The sequence below is a fragment of the Mya arenaria genome, chromosome 1 (genome assembly GCF_026914265.1).
Source record: "Mya arenaria isolate MELC-2E11 chromosome 1, ASM2691426v1".
Taxonomy (NCBI): domain Eukaryota; kingdom Metazoa; phylum Mollusca; class Bivalvia; order Myida; family Myidae; genus Mya; species Mya arenaria.
In genome coordinates, this window is record NC_069122.1 from 51,219,229 (window position 1) to 51,241,186 (window position 21,958).

The following is a 21,958-nucleotide window of genomic DNA, read 5'->3' on the forward strand; positions in this document are numbered from 1 at the left end:
TAACGGACGGACGGACTGTGCGAATTTAATATATATAAAAACAATAGCTAAGTATATAGTGTATCATATATTTTAAGTTTTGTATGGCAAATGTACATGCTCTTCACTCAAAAGCTATTACAGACTGATAAAATAGAGTCAGGAGTAATTATTTTGTTAAAAAAGCCTAACAAAATGAGTCCGTTTGATTTCTTAAAGATGTACTCTTACTCCAAAAAATATTTACCACAATTAATACCATTGTTTTAATTTACCAAAATGGATGAATATTTCTCAAAAACAATGGTGTTAATGAAGGATACCGAGTTTGATTTGAGAGAAAGGTGCAGAAAACACGGTATTTCTACTATAGCAGATCACAGTTAATATTTTATCTCTCACCAATCATTTAATACTTATGCCTTTTCAGCTTTTAAATACACTGTTACAATTTTGTTATCAGTAATTAATATTTTTCATAAATGCATTTTTTAGTAAGTAGTTTAAGATGTATTACTCAAAATTTGTTTGATATACATTGGTATTTATTGATTTTGAATAAGAGTGTCACTTTAAAAATGTGTATGATATCTTAGTTAAATATGTCACTTCTGTAATGTAGACTTAAGTTCATATTGGCAACCTCCATCAATATGAAAATATTTGTTATTGAATATATCATGATACATAATTTGAACAACGAACACATAACAACAAAGAATAGCTTACAACATGTACTTATGTAAACTTAATGCCTAATTATGATAAGTTTTTATATGTCAACTTCACCAAAATATACATTTACTATGTTTGTTTATATTTAAAAAAACAGCAATCTAAATCAATCCTGTGGCAACTTCTCTTACTGTTTGACATACTTCTTACAAATAACTTCATAACAAAAACAGTCACAACAATAATAGCTTTGTTCTAAATTATCTTCAAGTCAACAAAAACAAGCACAACAGCAAACAAATTATTTTGTTTAACGGTGACAAGTTTTTCCATTACTAAACCTGTTCTTGAAATAACCTAGATTTTTCTACATTTTACGCTCCAAAACAGTACACTATTTCTAACACCACTAGATGACTTTGAAACTGTCTTTAAACATGATAGACTGTTATTATACAGAGGAGTTGTCTCCTCTCACAGGTGCAAAGGATTTTTTGCATCAAGGTCTTTGATTTCAATTCGCTTGGGCATTTCACCACTGGAGACAGGGCAACATCTGGATTGTCGACATAACCCCGCAAAAACACTGTCCCTGGATAGCTAGTACTAACCCTTAAGGACAAGAACACAACAATAATTATGATAATGTAAAAGAAATGAATATGTTCACTGTTTTAAAATATGACTTATTCAATTAGGATGTAAAATGATTTCAATGCAATACTGGTATGGGCTTCAACATTTTCTTCAAGCTGTCCATCCAATAGGCTGGCTTACCGGCCTGGCTGGGTCTCCAATAAGCTGCCGAATATTTTATTTTTCCCACCATGGGATGACTTTTGGACAGTGTCTGTCACTTCTTCCATTGTACTCATCTCTGCATCACTTGGATGATCACCATTTGACCTACATTCAGTTATCCTAGGCTAGAAAGAAAACAATCATATAAATCGTATGTATGTAAAGTTTTAGTAAAGTGCCGGTTGAGACTGACTTTCGTTTCCTTCTGTGTCAGAAAGGTCCAATTTCCAATATTGAATTGATCAAACAGTTCAAATTGAAACAACACTCAAAAGATATTATTTGAGTCATAATTATAAGAATAAAGAGCATCTTAAGTTATAATAAGTTGCTCTTTATTCTTATTATGATGACTTCAATAACACCTTTTGAGTGTTGATAGCAACACCAATCGGACACGTGAATTGTTGATTAATTGGAACATCCGGTGTCGTGTACTATTGTGACTGCAATTACGAATGTGAAAAATCATATCGAAATTAGATGAAAGTACAGTGGAAAGTGCTTTCTAATACATTTCATAATGTCACAAGATGTAGCATTTGATGCAGATAAAAACCACGTTTTAAACGTTTGTATTGTACGACATGCACTTGAATATACAATAAATTACTTTATATAAGTGACGTCCATTTTAACTCTATATAAATGACCTTTCTAAACCTGACAGACAGCCACAATACTCTCGTGTACCCAAGCTGTATGTGTTATTAATTTGATGAGGCTTTTATGTTTAGTTTTGCTATTTTAAAATATGTTGCTACTTCTGTTAACAATGAGTTTAAAACCCCAGTAAAATCGTATTTCAATTAACCATTATAAATGAAAGTTATTTAAATTATTAAAGATATTTTACTGTATGTGGTATCAGTATGTGTTGTATTTTGACATAATTTGTTTCTCATTCAATGAGGGTAAGACCTTAAACCACTTGCCTGAAAACCGACATTGATAAGATTGTAGCTACTGGGTCTCTCCCTGTAGTTCTTTTATATTCCTAAAAAAGAATCATTTAAAGCAATAAACCCAACGAATCCCTCCAACCTGTCCAAATATTCATACGGTTAATACTGTCCAAAGACATTTACGTTGACTTTTCATGTATACCAAAGTCCTTGTAGTTTGTTTCCAGTATATCAATGAGAAGACTTAATATGTTAATTGTACCGTTATAATTTCAAAAACCTTGATAGATAGACTCAGGCAAAAACAGTAAGAAAACAGATATTTCTAAGACGGCACAGGACAACACAATTTTGGTAGTTGTCTCATCTCTTTAAAAAGTATTTTAATTACAAAAATGAGTGGTTTAAAATAAAAACAACAGGGACAAGCACATGTGAGCAAATCTCTTTTTGAATGTAACAAGGCTTAGTCATAACAGACGCTGTCAGACATTTACTGCACCAAAATAACCCTTTTTTAGTTAATGCTTGTAAAACTGCCTTGGATCTGGCAGTGACACAGGAGTTCACTGGAGATGAAAACTTGTTTATAAACTTAAAATGGACAACATGCTGCCATAATAGCATAGGCCGTTGACTATAAGCGTCACATTGGCCTTCAAGTGACCTGGCTTTCAAGCACTTGATATGTACGATTGGTAAAGTAAACATTTTACTCGAGAGTTTTTTTTTTAAATCGTTACAACAGTCAAAAAGTAAAAGTAGAGCGAAAACGTGCAGTGAACCGCACTAACATTTCTGCTTTTCTTGGACATTCCTTCTTTAAACAAAGCCCCTAAAACGTGAAGTGTTATGTGGTTTTACAATAGAAAACATTACCGAATAGGTCTAACCCTAATGAACTTATCGTCTTGAAACGTTATGTTTGCCCGGACGATCGAACTAATGGACGGTTAATGTAGTAACAACATTACCTTTCGAGAAAATATGAAATAAACTAATACTATTATTATTATCATTTATATTTTAGCCTTAAAACATCTATGGATAAAGACACAGTTTTCCTCAATGAGATGTGTTTCAACATGCATGAAATTTCGTTAAACCTTAAATAATTTATGTAATGCTTTTCAAAAAGTAATGCCGGATAATACAATCCCGATGTCCATATCAATTATGCGAAAAGGAATTTGAATTACATGTAGGTTGAAGTCTAGTTGAGCGATGCAACTTGTCGTTTATCATGGCAATGCCGATGGGCACTGAACAATATGCTTATAAAATGCAAATTCGAACGTTATTTGAAATATCTTTTGTTTTGTCTGTATTCTGCTTTATGCTGTCTAATCTCTTCTCCGTCAGATATCGTCCCGCTCTTTTTAAAGAAATAGTGGGTTTAATCGTACGTATGTAGAGTAAAACATTAACACACTTCGATTATAAGTAAATAACAGGTTGAACTCGGCTTAGTTTGTTCCCTTATGATGTTATGTATGTATGAATGTATGTATGACTAAGGTTTTTTATTAATGAAATTAATCCAGTGTTACAGATACTAAATGAAAAATGTTGAAATACCTCGGTTCGCGTCACGATTATAATTAACTAATACCTTCATTTTCTTTGCACGACTCCCCTTTCTACGACAAAGATGTTTACTGATCACTTATCTGCGCATAAATGAAATTACAATACTAGAACGATATTCTAATATAAATAACTTAGGCATTAGCTTGTCTATTTAATAGTTCGTTAACAACTCCCCCTTCATCATTTGATGCCCAAGTATTCAAGCATTCCGTCTTAAATTCCTTACAAAGCATATATCATAGAGACTGTAACTCAACAGGACTCGTACAAAAATTCTTTATGGTCATGACATAATTTTCCAAACATATATAAAAAGTGATTAAAAAAATAAACAGTAAATATAACGAGAATGATAAAATATGTATATACATATTCTATATGAGAGTAATATATAACATTCACTCCTTCCAAGAACATTGCTGATCATATGTCTCTATAAATATCAAAGTTGTTATCATTCAATTAATACATCTAATGCAGTGCAGATCTTGCTTTTGTACACAAAACTTTTCCTCCTGATACACTCATGAAAAAAGAACAGCAAATATGAACAGAAATGAGATTGCGTCATTTGATGTGGTAATTACTTCAGAATAATGACGAAGCTGTTGAACTGTTCACAGAGCTCAGAGCCGACACTCACAAATTCCTGAAGTCGAGAGTTTTTGAAATAAGTAAAGAATTTGTGCTAAGAACCATGAAAAATATCGGGACAAAATGTATCGTTCTCATAGTAGCCACTCTCTCAGTTGAGGCAATAGTCATGTAAGTTACGGGCAAAGTCATAAACCACTGCCTGTGGAGGTGTGGCTAGATGGCAGGATAATGTAGCTAGTGTTTTTTCTGCTTTCAGCCACAGCAATGTGGGACCTATAACAATCATCGTGATCTGGACAATACGAAAAAAGCAATTTGATGTGCCGCATGCCGATTATTGTATTTTATAGTACATCTTTGTGCTTATCAGGGTTGAATGTTCAAAGTTGAAAAGCAGCTTTCTCTTGGGTTTTAACTGGTAGGTTTAAAGCCTTATTAGTAAGATGTACTAGAAAAGTATAATGTCATCCTGTATAATGTTAATTTGTTCGACATTGACTCTGCTATGAGGTCCCGTACTTTTGAAGTAAATTGAATAATTGTATAACAACAAATAATACGCTAGTTTCAAAAAGAAGATAAACAAGATTTCGTTAATGAACTTTTCTATTGCAACAAAGGAATATTAAATGCCTTTTTCAGTGTTCACAAACACATTTGGTCATTGTCTTTTGTTTAAAATGCAATCGCAAACAGTCATATGAAATATAAAAATTACAGGATATTTTCTTTACAATATGCTTACAGAAAAAATATAATTTCAATATATTTAATTGGTCTCATTATGTAGGTGAATATATCGCCCGCGCCAGTTTGAAAACTTCAATTAAAGTTTTAAGTGTTATTACACTCGTCGCTCAAAACCAGTTTGGCGACTTTCCGACTTATGGAAATATATATATGTGGCTTCCTAAGACGTCGATAAGTCGATAATATACCAATAAAAAAATGGTCAAAATCTAACAATAAAAAATATAGAAAACGTCTTTGCTGAACAAAATCCTTGCTTTCTAAATATAAGATTCTGAAATGAGTGATGGAAAAATGAATCCCTGAATATGTCAACTGTCAATCAAAAAGAGTTTTCTTAGATTTAACGTGTTCCTGAATTTAAAACGGTTCAACTTAATTGAAAGCTTGAAACATAGCAGATAGTTCGCTATCTTGCCTGAGCTAGATACGCGAGTGGGGTAACTAAGAAAGTGAAAACGCCGCGAATGTTCATCTTACAGTTTTATACTACTTAAAATAAATAACGTGAAAATATTTAAAATCATCGCGCTGAATTGTATACGTGTTTGGGTCACATTTTCACTTTATTCCGAAAGAAAAAAAGCGATAATGCATTTTCGTGATATAAGATGGTGTTTTTTAAAGCTGAACTGTAACAGATTAAACGTTTTGAAAACATTTTTATTTTTTTGTCTTGAAATGAGACAATTTATGCAAAAATGCATTGAAACGAGTGATATAAGACTACTGACAAAAAATCAGATCTCAGATTTTCATATTTAAGTTAAAAAACTCGATGTTTTATGCATTTTTCTTAAACCGTTAGTAGCAGTTTAAGCCATAAAACATTAATTATCGGGCCCAAATATGAAAATCTTCGTTCTGATATTTGGGCAACAGTCTTATATTATTGGTTTGCTGACCTTTACGCAAAAAAGGCTCATTCCGAGACAAAAAAAATTGTCAAAACGGTTAATCTGTGAGAGTGCAGCTTTAAATCTTTAAAAGTGTTAACATTTTCCCAAAATTAGATGCTGAACAGTCCAGAAGTCATTCCATCTTTATTGATATCTTTTGTGTTAACCACGTTTTTCTAGCATGCAAATCGGTACAATCTATCCAATGTGAGCACAAGCTGTGTCTTTTGTGTCTTTGTCTCTTTGGCCATGTGCTGTTTGCTTTAAAAAAATCATTGCCGGACTATGGTATCAGACTTGTGCGAGTAGTTTTAGACGTTTTTTTTAAAAAATCGACAGCGGTTTGTATGTGTTATTCTATTGTATGATTCTGAATTGAAAATATAAATAACAATGACATTAGTTTCCTGAACATTAAAGACGATATTTAAAATAAATGCACCTTGTATAATCAATATGCCGTTGAGTTTGTTTAATTTATTTCAATCAATCATATAGCTTTCGCATCAAATTAAGGGGAATAATTGTCTGCAAATCCACTCATATTAGCAAGTAATAATGTCAAACAATTTTTTTATAGCTTTATGGAATGATTTATAGTGAAACGACAGTGAATTCGTATAATATAATAACATTTGGAAACTCAATACATAATAACACCAATACATTTGTGTGAAGGCAAGCTTGGCCATTTGCAACCTTTTCCTCGCAAATAAATGCAACGGTCATATTTTACTAAGGAAACATTTATCTTTTATTCCAACTTTGAAAAAGTATAGATATATATATTCATTGTATTTATCGGTCTTAATTAAAGGCTCGCTTAAAATCGTCTTTATTTCAGTTGCTGTTCCAAGCTTCTTGGTGATAATGAGCGGATAATCCAGATTTCAAGTGCATGTTATTTTGTTAGTTAAAAACTTACTTTTATTCGAGTATTTCACTACGACACTTCGATCCATATATTATCCTCAATCCGACTGTTCAGTCCGTAAACATATATTTGGATCACAGTGCAAAGTATTGTTTGATAAATGTAGTCGTTCTCTTGACAGAAGAATTATATACAATGTATTCATAAATATTTTTAACAAGTTTTTCTTGTTCACGAACAGAGCATATAATCGTCATGCGTCCGGCTATGTGCCACACCCTTGGTCGTAGAACAACTACGCCTGTGACTCGTGAAAACTTCAAAACTAGTTTGAATTTCGACTTCTATATTCATAACTGTAGTTTCATTGCTACATTGAAAATCAGACAACGGGTAATACGCACAAGGACAGTGTAGGTGTTTGCATGTGTTATTTCCGTAAATGGTATGAATAATTGCCAAATCAACTTTTCGCGTGTCTGACAGTTATGGAATATGTATTTTGTACAAATGTTACCATTTTCTTTGAATTTGCCAAGTGTCTCGTTTCTCAGATGAGGGCGGTCCTTTTGGCTCAATGTCGTTTTTCAATGCAATCATCAATTGTTTATCATTATAGGTCAATATCTATACAAATAAATAAACGAAATAAACGTTTAAAAAACGAAATGTGCTTACCTTTCTTATATAACATGTTAAATAATATTAAACATAGTTTTAACTTGAAACGTTCAACTATATACCAAATGATTTGTACACAGAAGTAAACTCGATTTTATTAAGATTTATTATTAACAAGATGTGGTGATTTATTTGTAATTAGTCATTTATCAAAATTGAGAAAAAAAGAACATCTAATTAAGTTATTTATTTGTGTATTTCTCAGTGAAGATTATTACTCATTGGCTTGAAATTTCCTAAAAGTACATAATGCTGTCTATAAGGAATACTATTAACGAGCACCGCACAAACAACTCTATAACATGATGCACCTCGTCTAAGGATGTACGTAACATATATGAAAGAAGAATATAGAAAACATATCACTTTGTAATGTCCATCAATTGAACTGATTGCCTGTGTCTTGTTTATTTTCGTTAGACCCTATTTACCAGAAGAAATAGAGTGTAAAGGAATTTGATAATTATATAATTTAGATGTTCATACATTAGATAATGCAGTTATATATGTATCGTTGGCACATGCGTTTTTACGACAATAACATTCACCTAGACCGTACAGTTTACACAGGCTAGTTTCCAGAACTCTATGTAGTTGTACCTTGTAGTAGTTTTGCTTGAAGACGGAGCGTTCTTCATTGTTTTACTCCTCGGTATTAATGTCACCCCGTAAGATAAGTCCAAACAATTGTACGTAGACGGACTTTTTACGATTAATGATATGGCTAATCCTTCACGTACAATTTGTTTTGTACCAAAAGTGGGTGCTTTATCAGATCAGGATTCCGGGTTAAAGCATATTGAGACTCTAAAGTATCATAAAAACATTTGATATTACCAGATTATGGTATTTTATATTACTTCCGTACAAACAAATTCATTTTCCATCGAATTATTATGAGTTTGATATTGTTTTTTTTTCTTTTTCATTTCATAATTTCAAAACATAACGATATATACATGAAGGGCACCTGCAAGGCTGAGGTTCGCATTTTTAAAACAGTGATTTAAAACGTTGATTTTGGGTCCTCCGGTACCAAATTACTTTAGATCTAAATGACAAGACTTAAATATAGACAAATACATGTTGTCCTTCACATTATTGTTCAGTGTAACCTGTTCAGCATTTTTCATTATAATACTTTTTTTCCAAAGTCAACAGAAAGAAATGAAAATAACTTTTCCAAACCATCAACATATTTTACGATAGAATAGTTGATAACAGAGCGCAATTTATGCGAGATGATCAATTGTCAGCTATGGAATGCGATTTAAGATACAGACATTCTAAAACAAATCTTGTAGAAAACATATCTCGTATTATAATTGACAGAATATGCCACGCTTTGAAGCAAATAATCGGATTGATCACATACTTTCGCGACTTCCTAGATTGTTAAGTAATAAATATCGATAAAGCCTAGTCACGTGCATGTGTTTTCACACCGTGTTTTTGTAATGTGATATGAAAATTTACAAATATCTTAATACGATATTTGCTCTTTTTCTTCATTTTTGTCTTCTTCTGTTTGCAGTCATACATTCTTAGTTCTATGATTTAGTTCTTTGAAAGCAACTTATGTCTATTTGCAGATGACATGGCCAGTGTAGACGAAATTTAGAATGATTTTGATTATGTTCTCAAACTAAAAATACTATGTGGACTAGTTTATGATTTTGTTGCCCCCTGTTCTTAATCATATGTTTCCGAAAAGGGGGTATGCTAAATCGGAATGTGTTCAACAGATTCTAATACAATTTTGAAGACGTGTGCAAAAGTTTATGGAGAGCTTGGAATTGTGAAATTTTGTTTCAAAGTTGACAACAGTGATATCATTATAATACGCAGTGTATATATACAAGAATCACATGAAAGTATGAATGGTAAGAATAACTGTTTTTCTAATATTAGAAGTGTTTGTGTACATCATTGCTCCCGATAACGATACAAGTATTTGCAATCACAAGGTCAAGTGTAAACTGAAACAAGCTACAAGTCTGTATGTCTTTGTATTTCACCACATACTTGTTTACCATGTTCAACATGATAATGGAATACTTTATTGTATGTACATAGTAAGTGTTACTCATGTGCTTGTTTTGTGCTTGTATATATTGTAATTGGCTGTTCAATCACTCACTCTAGTGTTGAAATAAAGAGTATATAGATAAAGAGAATCGAAAGGATTTATATATACCCAAAATCGTAGCCAACGTGTAGAAATATTCTGTTTCAACTCAAGAGGTCAAGAAAACAAATTTTTATTTTATATGTTTTTGTCCATGTTTTGACAATATGAACATATATTTAACGATATTGTTACATGTATATTCTTCCATCTTTGTTTTTTTGTTCAGATTTATTGAGTACAAAAGACAGAATAAAACAAGAGCTGATCAAATATCTTTGTTCTAATTTGTTTATCTTCGCCTTCCCTGATCATCTGTTGTTTATTTCATATTTTGTATATCTGTGTATTTTATATGTATTATATTATGGTTACAAATACGATGTACTTTGTACAAGTCTAAATTACATATATGCTCTGTTCTGTTTGTAGACTATCAAAACCTCTGGCTCGCCTATGTGTTTGGACGTGCATGCGAGTTACTTTTTATGTTATTGTACAATATATATTTTATTTCATTTTTATGCAATATTATTTTACATAGTACATACAACACATACACAATAAGAATTGAACATTTATCCTTGCAAGTACCCCATTAAGGCTTATTCAATGTGCGTCAAATGTGTCCTTTCTTACCTAGCTCCCAGTCCTTTCCATATTCTGGCTGGAGCACTGATTAGGGTTACAAAAACAAAATACTATGCCTCAGTGTTACTAAATTATTTTCTGATCTATTATGTTCATGTGCTGGTAAAAGCTAGGGTTGTCGCCACTGTTCGGACGTTCATGAGTGTAACTGCTTCAGTGTTTGCACTATATATCGTTTATTTCGTTTATATGCAAATACATTTTATCCAGTTAACATTACATGTTTTTCCGTTTGTTCAGTCGTATATCTCATTATCAGATAGGTTGCACTAACATGGGTTTTTTTTTTATCTATTTCAAACATACAATTATGCTCTAATTTAATAAAAAAAAATCAAAAGAATCCTGTTTTTGCACAAACCCGATAAGACGTTTGTGTTTAGAAGAATCCCGTATAACACATATATTATTTTAGACTACCCGTAAGATAAACTAGGCACCTTTTCTATTCCCCTGCAATAACACGGGGATATGATAGCAATGACAATAGACGTTAGTCAGTCGTCCTTTTCGTCAGTAATAACTACGCACATCTTCAACGCCAATTAAAGCATAATGGAATTTGAACACATCTTGTTCTTATCAAGATGATGTGCAGGACCAATGTTGATATTGCATTGGTCTAGGTCAGGGTAACGCTACACGATAATGAAACTTCAATTCATTGTGTGACTGAAACACTTCTCCTTTACCTTTTGCAGAAAACGATAAATTTACGGCGTAAAAAATCAATGATGTAACCGTTATCGAAACACGGCCAGTTATTAACCTAAGTCAAGACATTGAGTCGTTTGTTCGTGTCTTCTTACGAGTCTTATTAATACATACGATTTAATTTAAGGAAACCATGCTCACAGTTGAACAATTAAAACGGCATGCGAACATATGGTGGTTAGCTCGCTAGTTCGTGCCAGCATGCATGACAATATGTTGGAGCCTGGATTTATTGCTCGTTTCATATCTCCTACACCCCGTGCAATTTGAGACAAAAAATCTACTTATCAAATTAAGATAATGAACTCATTTCGAATTCATTTCCGGGCGGTGCCGACTCAATCTTATGATAACAAATCATGGTTCAGGGTTACAGTCCTTCGTGTTGTGTAACATCCATATCGCACACCTTCTTTGATATACGTTTTACCCATCGAAATAATTTCATTTTTTAAACCTTTACTGCGAATTGGGAAAAACGACTTCAGTAGTAATAAAATAATTGCAGTTTTCTCCCAGCTTTTTAAGTATAGCATTTTATAAGTCAAATACTGGACGTTCACCAATAGACGATTCCTTAATAAATGACAAATTCGTCAAACGGCTGATTCCCGATTAATGTTGTTTGGACATATTTGTCTGCTCAGAACTCAATACACGCTTTGACCTATCAACTTTAGTGTATATTGTACTTGACCAATCTATTTCCTCATTGTTTCAGAACCAAAGGTCAAAATGGTTTAAAAATTATGACCGGAAGTAATGACAAACGGACTGACAAAGACCTGTAGATATTCACTGGTTGTCTTAAACTAGTAGATGACTCATTTGTTTTTACATCAGTTGGTGACGGGTAAATATCCAGGCTGACACTGTTTTTCTTAAATATCTGCCTTTAAGATGTTCCATTTTGCTTTCAGAATCTTAATTACAAACATTATCCGCAAAGGAACACTAACACGGTTTGTCCTAGGGCTGGATAATTTAAAGTGGCACTCTTACTCAAAATCAATACATACACATGTAAAACAAACATAAATTTTGACTGATACACCCTAGACTACTTACTAAATAATGCATTTCTGCAAAATATTTATTACTATTAACAATATTATAACTGTGTATTTAATAGCTGAAAATGCAAAAAATATTAAATGATTGGTGAATGCTTAAAGATTTACTGCGATTTATTATGGTCTCATAAGGTAGAAATACCGTCTATTCTGCGAAATTCTTTTAAATTAATCTCGGTATCCTTCATAAGAACAATTCTTTCGACATTTGTTTATCATTTTGGTTTTTATATTAGAACATTTGTATTGAATGTGTTGAATCTAAATTGGGAGTAAGAGTGCATCTTTAATAGGTCCTTTGCATTTTGCTTTGCAATTTATTTTTTTAATTGTTTTCATTAAGTGTAGCAAATGTTTTTGATAAAATTGTGCTGCTTATGGGGCACAATAGTTTTCAAACATATTCTGTTTAAAAAAAAACGTAAAAAGTTACATTTATAAGATTAAACTTCAAAATTCGTTAATAAATGTCCCCTTCTTTGCATCTCTACGCATAAAATATTCCCATACTTAGATTTTGCCTGTGTGAAGTTAAACTCCTAGTTTGAGCATTTCCAAACAAACAAGTTAGACAATGCGATAATAACCATTAATAGTGCAATATCTGTAAATAATGTGGAATGAAACTGTAAAATAGAATTCAAATAAAGACATATAAATATGTAATTACACTAATTTATTTCCGATTACATTTAACACGCACATTTGAATTATCGCAAACAATATGAACAAAACTCACAGTTTTACACAATATTGATTTTTTTATGACATCTTCATTCAAATTATTGCATAACAACATATGCATTTACAATTAATTGTAACTCCTTTATGTATTTGAGCCGCGACTAGCAGAGTTAGGATTCATAGTTAATTGAGCGAGAACTATAACACATATTTTGATGTGACGTTAAAATAACTAGGGCGCCAGGAATTTAAATGTTAATATGTATTTGAAAAATCTTTACAGTTCCCTTTATTCAAAACGCATTTGGATTTTTTCGAAAGCCGGAAAATTTCAGAAATCAACTATGAGACCTGTTATAATACAAAGGGATCCATTTCTGCACGTCGGGGCTCATATCGAACATTAAAGTAACTAAAAGAAATATGCAAAGTAGATTAGTTTTAAAAATAGTCGACTTTATGTCACCATTTTCAAATTACAATTCTTAAATTAGTCGAGTTTAACGAAACAATATGATATATCCATATTACAGTAACTTAAACAATTTTAAAAATAGTCGAGTTTATGGCTACAGTTTCATATTACAGTAGCTTTAAAATCTTAGTAAAGCTTGTGGCAACAATTTTTATTACAGTAGCTTAAAGAATTTCAAAAATTGTGAAGATAATGGCAAATGTGTTAAATATCAGTAGCTCAAACAACTCTAAATATAGTCGAGTTCATGTCAACATTTTCATTGAACAAAGAACAAACTAACAAAAGGTATATGATTCCTAACTTATTACATAAAATATATTGTGTGTGTTTTAGAGTCTCTTAAATAGTTCATAACAATTACATTTTAAATGCTTAAAACAATATAAATAGATTTATTTAAAGCTAAAAGAAATAATTTTATTATATTATTCATTACTAAACATAGGATTCATTTCAGGTTTACTGCAAACGAAAACAAGAATACAACATACAATTTATTTTATAAGCAAAAATGAAAACACGGGAATAATAAATAAGTGAACGTTCAAAACTACTCATTCATCACAACACTGACAAACAGTTCTATGGAATGTCGGTTAATATACAAAACATAGGTATACATGAATCATACAGTAGATTTTTATGATTAGAATGTCATAAAAACTATATTCAAAATATTTACAGAGCCATTATTTTAATAGGCTTGTTTAAGATTTGAATTGATATCTGGATCAAATATATCAAAATTCATTGATATATGTTCTTGACTCGTACCAATACGTTCTCCTAATCAATAAGGGGAAATCATGTTTCGATACTTCTAAACTGAATAATAATTAACAAGAAACATATATGATTATAAAAGAACTTAAACGATACAAAGTATGTTATGGCAAAAACCCCAAAGCGTTTCAATATTTATTTTTTTGCATAGGCCTGATTAAGAAGATTGTTCAATAAAACATACATCATTTTCAACATGTTAGAATGCAATAGAAAGTTGAGTCAATTTTACGACGGTACATTTTCAATTTTTATGGAAAATGTCTTTCAACAATATGACTTTGTTTTAATTTGAATGTGTTCCAAACGATCAAGACGTTTATTTCTTGTGGTGTATTAATGATATCCCTTTAATAAGGGTGCTTCATGATAAAATAGAGTGAGAAGGGGCTCACTTCTTGGTACAAAAAATACCTTTCTTGAAAAAGAATACTTTGCTAATGTTGTAACAATTTTGCGATAAAATCTGCTACATAAAATTATATCAAACCTGAAACCTCATGCACATATATTTTAAAGACTCACACTTTATGCTTGCTCAATATTGAAGATTTAAACTACATAACAAATGTTCTTTTTTATGGTTGTGTATTGGTCCGTCAAACACTTTTTGAAATTAAGACATTATTTTAAATGAAAAAAACAACTTCATCTAACAATATACAATAATTCGATTTCATTTGTTCCTAATAACTTAAATGTTAATTTTTACACGTATTCATATATGTTGGGGTAAGTGTGAGGTTGAGCGCACTTAAATTTGTTTAAACTTGTTTGTCAATCTCAAACAATTTAATGACCAATTACTTTCATCACTTGGATAAGTGTATCTCAAAATATTAACTTTTATGTCGTTTGCCTTTTAACAGACACTAAAAGGGCAAGGCTAACAGTAGAAACTTAAAAAGGATAAAACATATAACGAACATCAATACAAATAACAACAAACAAAAATAAGGTTAGGATATCGACAAACCCAGTCTTAGGCACGTAACAGACACACAGGCAGACGTATCGACACGTATTGAAACATATTAAGTTAAACTTCCAATCACAATCAAAACAAAAATGACATCTCATTACTATTTCCACATCTGAAATATCCTAATTTATGGACGATACCAAGGGAAATCGCCGCAAATTACTAATGTTATTGGAAATGTTTAGTTGTAGCATTCATCTAAGCTTTTTATGGCATCTATTTTATTTATTTTCGACCAAGAACTCAAAAAGTTCGATACATCATATTTATGGTGGTTTCGTAGATCATCCTTAAATTGTCCAAGAAACCAAAGCCAAAATTTTGCACAATTATGCATTGAATCATTTGGTCGTATATCCCATTCAGGATAGAATTCAGTATAATTCTTGTATGGGTGATACGTTTTAACGCAATCTTCTTTTTATTGTTGTTACATTTAAAATCAAAAACACCACATTTATGTGTTTGATCAGAATCTACTGCAAAGTTGCACACTTCAAGTGTAGCCTTTGAAGTACCCGTCCATCTTGTTCCGATACAGGCTTGTGGTCTATGTTGATTACATACGTGTTTTACCAACCAAGGATTATGATCGTTTTGAGAGCATGGCTCTCTACAAAATGGACAATGTGCCTCACAACCCCATACTTTTTTAAAAATGGTTGTATACGGATCATTACCAGACCATTCAACATTGTTCGCATTAACGCCGCTGAAGATTGAAACAACTTCTATTGTCTCAAGCTCTTGTCGTAATGTTTCGGAGAAGAAATTGACATCTTCAATCACTTGTGTTTTAAAGGCGCTAAAATTAGACGAGTCTAATGTAAATCCCTTCATCTTAGAATTAAATGCACTTAGCCATGTTCGTCCATCAATAGTATCGCCTGAATTTGACGATGACTTTTGTGCAATTAAAGCCGATTTTATTTGGTCTAAGGCAGTTGAAGCTTCTTCAGATACAATTTGCATGAAACCACCATCGTCAAATAATCGTGCGTTACTCCGTTTAGTGAGCCAACCCATTGCGTAATTTTTTGGATAGGTAATATATTGTATAAAATCTGCAATTTTTCCATTTTCTGCAAGATCTTTACAAATTTCTTTCAGCAAAATGTATTTTACCTGCGGCAAATGTGATCGAAGCATCATTTCCGCTTGTAATGGTGCGTTATCATTTATCACCGTCTTAACTGACTGCTGGACACCTAAACAAAACAAATGGGCAGCGGTTTCCTCTTTGCGTCTATTTGCAATATCTGCTTCGAAAATTAGACTCATTTCATTCTTAAAGTTTCCTAGCAAAACATTTGCTCCATGAGTTTCTTCGTACGCATTGTTGTGTTTCCCAAACACAGTTGCGGCATAGCAACAAACATGTACATTAACTTTCATTCTATATGAACATCTAAAAGTAATTTTGTTTGAATTCTCAATCATTGACATCACTGTTTCTTCTAAAATTCTAACGAATTGAGTAACATCTGAATTTGTTATTTCACTGGACACCCGTAGAAACTCATCAAGCATTGTTTGCATTGTTTCAAGTACTACTTTAGTCTGTTTTTCAGCAGCATCAAGTAAATCAAATTCTGTAAAATTAGCAAGCCATTTTTTATATCCTTTTTTCCAACTGAAATCCTGTGCCTTTAACTTTATGAGTGGGAATGAATCTTGGAGATTGTTAAGTACTGTTTCTGAAGAATCATGTTTCATGAGCTCGTTAATACTATTAGGGTTAATGTCGTTTTTATGCAATTCACGCAACTCCTCTCTAAATATCCTCATTAAAGCGCTACTGCCCATGCATGTTGACGAGATCTGTGATCGTATGTCTTTCTCAAATGGACGCCACATCTCATCAAAGGCTTTTTGGATGTCAGCGTTAGTCATACGTTTATCTCTTAGTGATGATGCAATTTCGGTTGATTTTTTTCTGAGTTCCTCCCTTCTTTGCTCTGTATTGGATGATAACTCGATTTGAACTAGTTTGTTTTCGTAATATTTTTGAATATCAGTTTTGATATCATCTCGACAAGAATCACACTGCTTTTGTGCCCACATTATTTTGTCGACTTTCCATTTCTGTATAATTTCTTTGTCATTACTGCTTTTGAAATGATCTTCAAGCGTTTCCTTTAATTCAAAAGTTAATTTGGATATTTTTTCATTACACAGGTCAGTGGAATCGTCCCTCGTTTGCAGTAGTTCACGTTTTGTTGACGCTAACATAAACCGCTCCCTTATTGTTTTCAAAGTATCGCCACGAACTATTATCTCGACTTCCCATTCTTTTGTTCTCACGTGTTTGTCGAGAGCTCGATATGCTTTTATTTCTAAATTATTTCTGAAGGAAAAGACAAAATTTTCTGAGAGTATACCACTCCATAAGTTTTCCGCTCGAACAGCCAAATCTGATAAAGGCTGAATGCTTTGTTTTAGTTTAAGTGCAGATTCGAGGACACCATATTTCATAGTGGATACACTTTTACTATAATCCTTATTCACACGATTCATGGGTGGATTCCCTTGCCATAGATTTGGAATATGATATACTTGTTCATTTTCATTAAACTTAATAATATCAGTAAACCTCTTTAAATCATTTTGACCTTCAGTTTCAGCCGCCTCAGCCGTCACTGCGTCTAAAATCTGTATTAGCTTCAGAAATCCGTCTTTCATATTATCTCTTGCGGATTTATCAGTTACATTTTGGTGGACAAACATACAAGTTTGACCACCCTGTAATGCACCTGTTGCAAGTTTCAACCGTAGAAACGCATGAACCACAATTTGTAAAATATCCCGCATATCCGAAAAGTTTTCCCCCATTATGTTCATAAGAGTTAAATCACCTAGGCCTGTAATAAAGGTTGCAAGTTCGTTATCACGATTGCCTACGTTCGTGGCGCTGTCAAGTTCCGGAGCTCGAAGTCCTTCAGAGTCGATAATGAGCACATGCTGAACTTTAGTTGTATGGTTTTGATTAACAGGCAATAGTTGTGCGTTTATTCCTCTTGTGCAGCGACCTGAGCTGACAGTGAAATGAATTCCAAACATAGAATTTAACATAGTTGATTTGCCTGAGCTCTGAAGTCCGAGAACACTTAATGTCATAACTCGTCCAGTTTTCGTTTTTTTTATCAATCTCATTAAACACCATTGCTATCCATTTACTTGCAAGAAAAACGTTGTCGCCATCAATTATTTCTAAAGTTTCACCATCCAGAACTAGATCAGCAACTGTGCTGGCAATATCTTCAGTGGACGGTAAGTCAGTAAGACATGTCTGATTATGCTGTGATGAATCGCATATGTGACCTACTTCTCTAAACAAATGTTCAACTCCGAATGTTGCGTTTTCTATGTCTAAATCAAGCATTGCAAGGCAGTTTTGTAGACGTTCAATATTTTCTTTTTTGTCAGGGTCTTTTGCCTTGAGATCAATGTAATCTGATCGAACTTTGCTTTTCTCGATTTTCATGGAAGGGAGAAAGCTTTTACTCTCATTATACAATAATGCCCTCAGATTTGCCAAGAAGTATTGTCGGATAATCGGACTCCTATTAGCTTTACTCAAGCAAAGAATGAATGTTTTTACCGTATCTGTTATTTGCAACTGCTCTGACCTCAACTGTAAAACCTTTTCATCAAGTGAAGACTTGTTCTCAAGGGCATGTGCTCTTTTACGCTCTTTTAAAACTTGTGACAACTTTTTCGTGACACAATATGACACAGGTGTTAAATATTGCTTGCAATATTTAAACAAACATATGTCGGATGATAAGGTCTTCTCTTGTTCAATTTTACATATGAGTTCTGTTTTCATTACTTTTAGAACTTCCAATGCCAATTCGGTTCCTTGTTTACATTGTTCATTGTCTGTATCAAGTTTAATATGTGCATTACATACTGATTTGATACGGTTCAAAACGCAAATATCTTCGGATGTTCTAACATACTTAAATATGTGCTTAACTAGATCGGTGGTGTTGTGGAAGAAGTTTTTGTCAAGACTATGTTCTTGTATTGATTCATCGGGTAAATGTAATACATTAAGGATCTCTTCAATGTCAGCAAACGTTTCCTCATTATTATTTTCGGACAAACAATCTGTGAAATACAATATTAACCTACATGCTGGTAGTTTGCGTTTAAAAAATGTTAACACCTCCTTCCTTTGTGTTGTATCTAAGAAGAGAATAATGCAGTCAGATATGCTTTCAATAAAATCAACGCACGTCCGCGAAATGTCATTTCGAATGTCACCGCGAATATTTAAAAGCGTGAGTGGAATGTTATTTGGGAGAGCTGTATTGGTCGACTGTTGCAGCCAGAACATTTCTACAAATCCAACAATTTCTCTCGGGATCATACCGCCCGGGCAGTCGTGTGCGTAAAATGTTGCATATGCATTACTCTCATTAGAAATAATACAGTTGAGCATTTGAGACTTCGAGACTTTTGGTCGGCCGATTCTTGCAAAAGAAACAACACGGGTTTTCATATCAAGTACATGCTCCTCTTTAAACATAGCTGTGCCTGTGTAAAAAACTAATGGTTTAAGAGGCCAGACTGCGACAGAATACTTAGCTGAATGTAACTCATTATAAATAAAAGGTATTGCTTGTTTGCATAAAAACATATTTCTAAAAAGTATTTGTCTTAGCTTCGGTTCACAACAAAGATATGTTGCCATAAAAATATCCATCTGACTTACAACGTCCGGCTTACTCACTGGCTTTGTTTTAGCTTTACCGAACCTACTGCGTATATTGCCTTTGGTGTGTGCTGGAGGCTCTGGGGATTCCCTGCTGTTACTTGTATGCATTGTAGAATTATTATCACGAGCGTTGGAATTAACGGAAATGATGCCTCGGAGCATAACCCAAGGCTTTTGGGAGAGGGGCATTTCTTCTGTATTAAGTTCTTTAGTATTCACAACCACTGCTTCTTTGACCGTTATCGGTTTATGTCGTGAGTGTTCTTCTAGACCAAGCCGACGAAGCAACTTAGGGATATCCTCGCGCCGTTCTAAAATATAATTTGTAAATAGAGTATTCACACGAAGAGATTTATAACTCCTAACAGCACCGTTGGAAATATTTGTACTGGAATATAGTTATTTCTAGACATAAGATTTGGTCTATCTTAATTCCATACAGATAACTTTAATAGTCTTGGACAACAACCACAAATACTCTTGTGTTTGCTAAGTAATGGTGTTACAAATTTGATGAGACTATTGTGTATACTTTTCCTATTCTTGATATATGTTACAACTTGTAATTTGATTCTTCAAAAGTTTGAAACCCCAGTCAGGTAGTGTTTCACTGACCGTTCCAATGCAGTAACTTCTAATATTAAAGATATTTTACTTTACGTGTTATCTGTATGTCTTGTATGGTGACCTAATTTGAGTTCATCCAATTTGCCAACTTATCTTATCTCTTTAAAAAAATATTTCTTTATTAAAATAATTTGTAAAAAATAAAATAGCAAAAAACACAACAAGCACAGGTGACCAAATACATTGTTGAATTGGACAAGTCATAGTCATAAAATCAATGACAGAACATTATTGCATTTAATATATGTTTGTCATCAATGCTGGTGTCACCGCCGTTGATCGGACAAAGGTATTCAGTGGATTTGAACACTTGTTTTGAGACGCACAATGGACAAAATGCGGTGGTTATAGCATTGACCGTTGATATTTAAGCATGAAAATAGGCCTGCAAGACAGACGGAAACATATACGGCAACTAAATTACTCTTCGAAGACATAAATATCAGGGTATGCTATTATTATTACTTTTGCATTAAATCATCGATGGATGCGGGTACATTCATTTTTTTGTCAATGAAATGTAATTCGTCATGCACGAAATTCATCAACATAAAAACATATGTATTGAATGCCTTTTAAAAAGTAATGACGGAAGATAAAATTCCGATTTCCAATTCAATGGTTAGACAAAATAATTCAATTATTTGCAGGTTTGAGACTAGTGAAGCGTTCCAATGTGTGGTATATCATGACAAGCAGTTGGGGCATCGTAATAATGTGCCAAACTGATTATAAACGTTTTATAAAGTTAATGAGCATAAAATGGTATGTTACCTTGAACGATGTTTGAAGTTGAAGAAATATCTTCTGTTTTGTCTCCATGTGGTTCTTTCTCCATTTTATCCTGTTCTGCTTTGAAATGTTTTGTCTCTTTGTCATCCGACGAATTTTCATCAGATAACATCTGTACGCCTGTTATAAGAAAAGTGGGTGTGATTATAGATGTGAAAAACAAAGCATACACTAACATATGTCGATTATAAGCCTTTTAAATTTAGAGAGAGTATTTATTTTAATTCTTTTAAACGAAAGATACACCAATATAACCAATACATATAGAACTTGCTAAAAGAAAGATATATAAAACTGAAGTCAAGAAGTTATCTCGAATATATATATCAAAGTGTATTGTGTACGAATATACATTTTGCCAAATAAAAACAAAACTTATACATATACGGTAAATTCTTCCAAGTCGCCTAAAATGATTAAGTGAATAAAGGCATATAAAAGTAAAACGCTCACCTTGTACTCCCGACTCCTGTAAACGAGTGATTGTATGTCAAATTTGAAAGTTTCACAGATATGTTAGGTATTAAATTTACTAGTAAAGATCCTTTCTTGGTATATTAAGAATTCAAAAC

The 21,958-nt window shown here is 32.7% G+C and overlaps 2 protein-coding genes across 6 annotated transcripts in view; one reads left to right on the forward strand and one right to left on the reverse strand.

Annotated features, from left to right (window-relative positions):
• The window catches only part of LOC128231358 (uncharacterized), a 134,457-nt gene that overhangs the window by 39,325 nt on the left and 73,174 nt on the right, over positions 1 to 21,958 (forward strand). The window lies entirely within an intron of this gene.
• Positions 18,087 to 21,958, reverse strand: part of LOC128231335 (uncharacterized protein DDB_G0286299-like) — a 63,189-nt gene continuing 59,317 nt past the window's right edge. For 4 of the 5 annotated variants that reach the window (XM_052944034.1, XM_052944026.1, XM_052944017.1 and 1 more), the window contains 3 exons: positions 21,840 to 21,855; positions 21,369 to 21,506; positions 18,087 to 20,278 (listed from right to left, as the gene is read on the reverse strand). In XM_052944034.1, the coding sequence (XP_052799994.1) occupies positions 18,231 to 20,278; positions 21,369 to 21,506; positions 21,840 to 21,855 (2,202 nt within the window). In that variant the 3' untranslated portion in view covers positions 18,087 to 18,230. The remainder of the gene's footprint in view (positions 20,279 to 21,368; positions 21,507 to 21,839; positions 21,856 to 21,958) is intronic. The other variant, XM_052944043.1, reaches the window with a different exon arrangement.